At 49.8% G+C, this 3,618-nt stretch overlaps 1 protein-coding gene across 1 annotated transcript; it reads right to left on the minus strand.

The window, feature by feature from the left end:
• Window positions 1–478: 478 nt before the first annotated feature.
• Window positions 479–3,511, minus strand: LOC118287880 (suppressor of cytokine signaling 3-like). The gene is made up of 2 exons (XM_035613506.2): window positions 3,376–3,511; window positions 479–3,268 (listed from the first exon to the last, which is right to left on the minus strand). The coding sequence occupies exons 1-2, from the start codon at window positions 3,502–3,504 to the stop codon at window positions 2,711–2,713; spliced, it is 687 nt and encodes a 228-aa protein (XP_035469399.1). The 5' UTR covers window positions 3,505–3,511; the 3' UTR covers window positions 479–2,710.
• Window positions 3,512–3,618: the final 107 nt, after the last annotated feature.

Genomic DNA, 3,618 nt, shown 5'->3' on the forward strand with positions numbered 1-3,618 from the left:
GAGAATCCCTTTGTTACCGCGTTGTGTACATCTGCAGGGCATGACTGACAAAATCTTGCCCCCTCCCATTGCTATACGTTCTCTGGTGCCTATGGAATGTTACCCATGATGCTCCAGCAGAGAAAATAAGAAGTGGCGATTGCAGTAATTTTTAACCCCATGATGAGTGTGTGTGTGTGTGTGTGTGTGTGTGTGTGTGTGTGTCCGCCTGGCGCAGCAGCTCGCAGCCCGGTGCGAGACAGAATCAACACTGCTTAGTTGAACTAGGAAATCCCATTTGTCAATAAATGATGTTGTTGAGGCCCAGCAAATGCTGGAATACAGACTGACTCACAATACATTACGGTAAGTTAGAGTTGATCCAGTCAATATTGACTCAGTGAAGTAAGAGAGGAAAAAAAAAAGAAGAAGAAAAAAGAGAAGCAGTGCAGAAGGCAAAGAAACACAAAGTGAAGTAACACACAAGGGCAAATGCATCGACTTTTGTAAAAATAGTGCTCTTTAATATAAATTATTGAAATATTTTAGAAATATAAATATGTGCAACGTTCCTTTTCATTTATTTTTTTTTTCCTTGTAATGCTTTGTTATTTCAGATAGTACAGCTTGTATTTTTGCCAGACTAGTGGCCAGCCTTTTGCAAGAGAGTCTTTATAAAAGACAAATGATTCACACACGCGCGGCGCGCCGCCGCGACCCGTGTGCAAACTTGGGTGTCGATGGGAGAGAAAATAAGACGGCGATCCGACCAAAATTGTGTATCGCTGCGGTGGACGTCAGCGCTCTCGTCTCAAGTGGCCACAGTGAGATCAACACACGAGACGATGTGGAGAAAAAAGGCCACCGCTCCAATATGGATCACAGGTAGGTACGAGCGCTGGTCGAACACAGAAAAACAGCAATTTTGATCGAGATCTGAGTCCCTCACACTTTGTTTTACAAAAGGCCTTTTTTCTTTTTCTTTAGTCTTGTGTTCCCCTTGACATACAGACAGACAAACCCAAGTGCCCACTCCTGCTTCAGAGGTAACGATTGGAACGATTGGAAGGGAGATTGGGGGCGAGAGACTTTTCCAAAGTTACAGGAGTTAAACAAAAAACATTTCCATTTCCTCTATTGTTGTCCTTCATGAATGGGGATTTGAGATCTCCAGGCGCGCACACACACACACACACACACACACACACACACACACACACACACACACACACACACACATTTTCACAAAAGCAAAACAAGAGACAATGACGTAAAGGAGAAATTACAGTGAGTGTCTAGATAACAGAGTTAAGACTCAGCCAGAACTTTCTTTTTCACATGGGGCTTCTTGGCAAACCTGGATATATATATATATATATATATATATATATACACACACACACACACACACACACACACACACAGGAGCAGCGTCCTGTTGAGCTGTATCATTTCCCCTAAGTCTGGGACATCAATCCAGTCAGTGTTTTTGTTTAGCTGTATACCAGTATGTCTCCTCCCCCTTCTCCCCCTCCCCACTTCTCTGTCCTCCTCAATTTCCTTTTCCTAATCCCTTTTCCCGCTCTCCTCTCTCCTTCACTCAATCCTCCTTCACTCAATCCCCCCCCCCCCCCCCCCCCCCCGTCTTGATTCCCCGAGGAGCTTTACAGTGTCGCTGACATATTTCCAGCCAGCCCGGATAAAAATAAGTTCTGATGTTGGGTTTGGTCCCGTGCCGAGGCTTTTGTCTCCGTAACGAGCCTTTGTCTCAGCAACGGCGGTCTGTTTTCTGTCATTGTCAAAAGCGCACATGCAACTCCCACAAAAAAATTAAGGGGGGGGGGGGGGGGTTATGGAGGAGAGACCAGAAACAAACAGGAGAAGGGAGAAGATGCTTTGTAATGGGTTTTCATCCTTTGTTCCCACGCTAACAAAACCTACATGTCAATACCTGTGTGTGTGTGCGTGTGTGTGTGAGTTGAGCTATCGTGCATGAATGCCCCACTCCCCTCAATGAGGCAACATTTGCGGGAAGCAGCAATGGAAATGTGTGCGCAACCACAACACACGCACACACACAAACACACACACACACACACACACAAACACACACACAAACACACACACACACACACACACACACACACACATGCCCAGACAAACAAATACTGTGAGTTCTCTACTTTGAGCCCCTTGTTTGAACTTTGCCTTTTTTCTCTGTAACTCGTCCTTTTTCCGCTCCTCTCTGTTCTGCGCCTCCTTTCTTTATCTCAGTCCAGTGATCCAGAGTGTTGTGAATGTCATGGGAGAAGAAGAGTGGCCACCGGCGGCGGTATTGATCATGCCACTCCGCTGTCATCGTTAATATCGACCATTTTCGGGGGTTAATCTTCTGCGAGGCTCTGCTCTGCGTCCGAGGCAGTCATAAGAAACGCCGACCTTTGACCTTGGCCTTCATCTGCCACTCACATTAGCGGCCAGTTTTTTGTTTTTTTTTGCAAGGCAAGATGGACGAGGTAATCATTGGTCACCCAAATTGCACTCCTCATCCCAGACCCCAGGTCGTTGGTTTCCGTCAGTGTTGAAACAGATATGGGGGATCAGCTGATTCTACGGGGAAAAAAAACTAACCTCACATTGGCATCTAAGGCTAATTCTGGTCAGTCTCTGATGGAGCACCAAGACCCGGGCTGCTGGTCCCTGTGGTGGGAGCTTGTGCAGTTCCTGTCAGTCATATAGGAGCATCGTACTCCTCCAGAAAGTCTCGAAGTGTGTGAGGCAGCTGCTCCGCTCGCTCCAGGCCCAGGCCCTGGTTGTTCAAGGTCCTCCTGCACATGTGCTGCAAGGACGAGAGAGACGTTATGAGGGGTCGCCGCAGCTCCAGGGGGATCCGCTCCCCGCCGTTGTGTATCAGATAAACGTTGCGCCCTTTGATTTCCGCCTCTCCCGAATTGCCGCCACACGCCCCGCCGCCTCTGCTCCGCCCGGCGTCCAGCCCTTTCCCCATGTAGTGCGCTATGAGTTTCACCACGCAGTCGAACTGTGGGGGCACTTGGGTGTTTTGGGGATCGGGCTGTAAAAAGAATCCGCCGCCCTCGCTGTGGATTCGCAGGTTCTTGGTTCCTCGGGCCGTCTGGACTGACAGGGTGAAGAAGTGGTGGTGGTCCGAGGAGTCTCGGATCAGGAAGGTGCCTGGTGGTTCGGAGCGCAGCAGGGAGCTGGCCTCTCGTCCGCCAACAGCCCCCCAGTAAAACCCACTCTCCTTGAGCTTATGCAATGCACGCATCACCTGAAACAGACAGAGGGAAAGTTTAATCATTATGTGTCTTCAGCCAAACTGAACTTTTACACTTCAACAGTACAGTTAGTTTCGCTAAAGACACAGGTGAGACTCACCTGTTGGTAGTGCGCATGTGAACTGAAGGGCTTGTAGTGATGTGGGGTAAAGTTGGACCCCTGAACCCTGCCCTCTGGAGGGGGCACGCTGCTCATGGCGAGGGGGCTGCGGCCGCCGGAGGTCACCATGGCGCCATGGCCCCCTGCCTCCGCCTGCTGGTCGAGAGGCAGGGGGCCCAGAACGGGAGCGCCGGGGCGGACAGGTGGAAGCGAGCCGGGAGCCGGGGCAGTGGAAGGAGAGGG

This window comes from Scophthalmus maximus, chromosome 16 (assembly GCF_022379125.1).
Source record: "Scophthalmus maximus strain ysfricsl-2021 chromosome 16, ASM2237912v1, whole genome shotgun sequence".
Lineage (NCBI taxonomy): Eukaryota > Metazoa > Chordata > Actinopteri > Pleuronectiformes > Scophthalmidae > Scophthalmus > Scophthalmus maximus.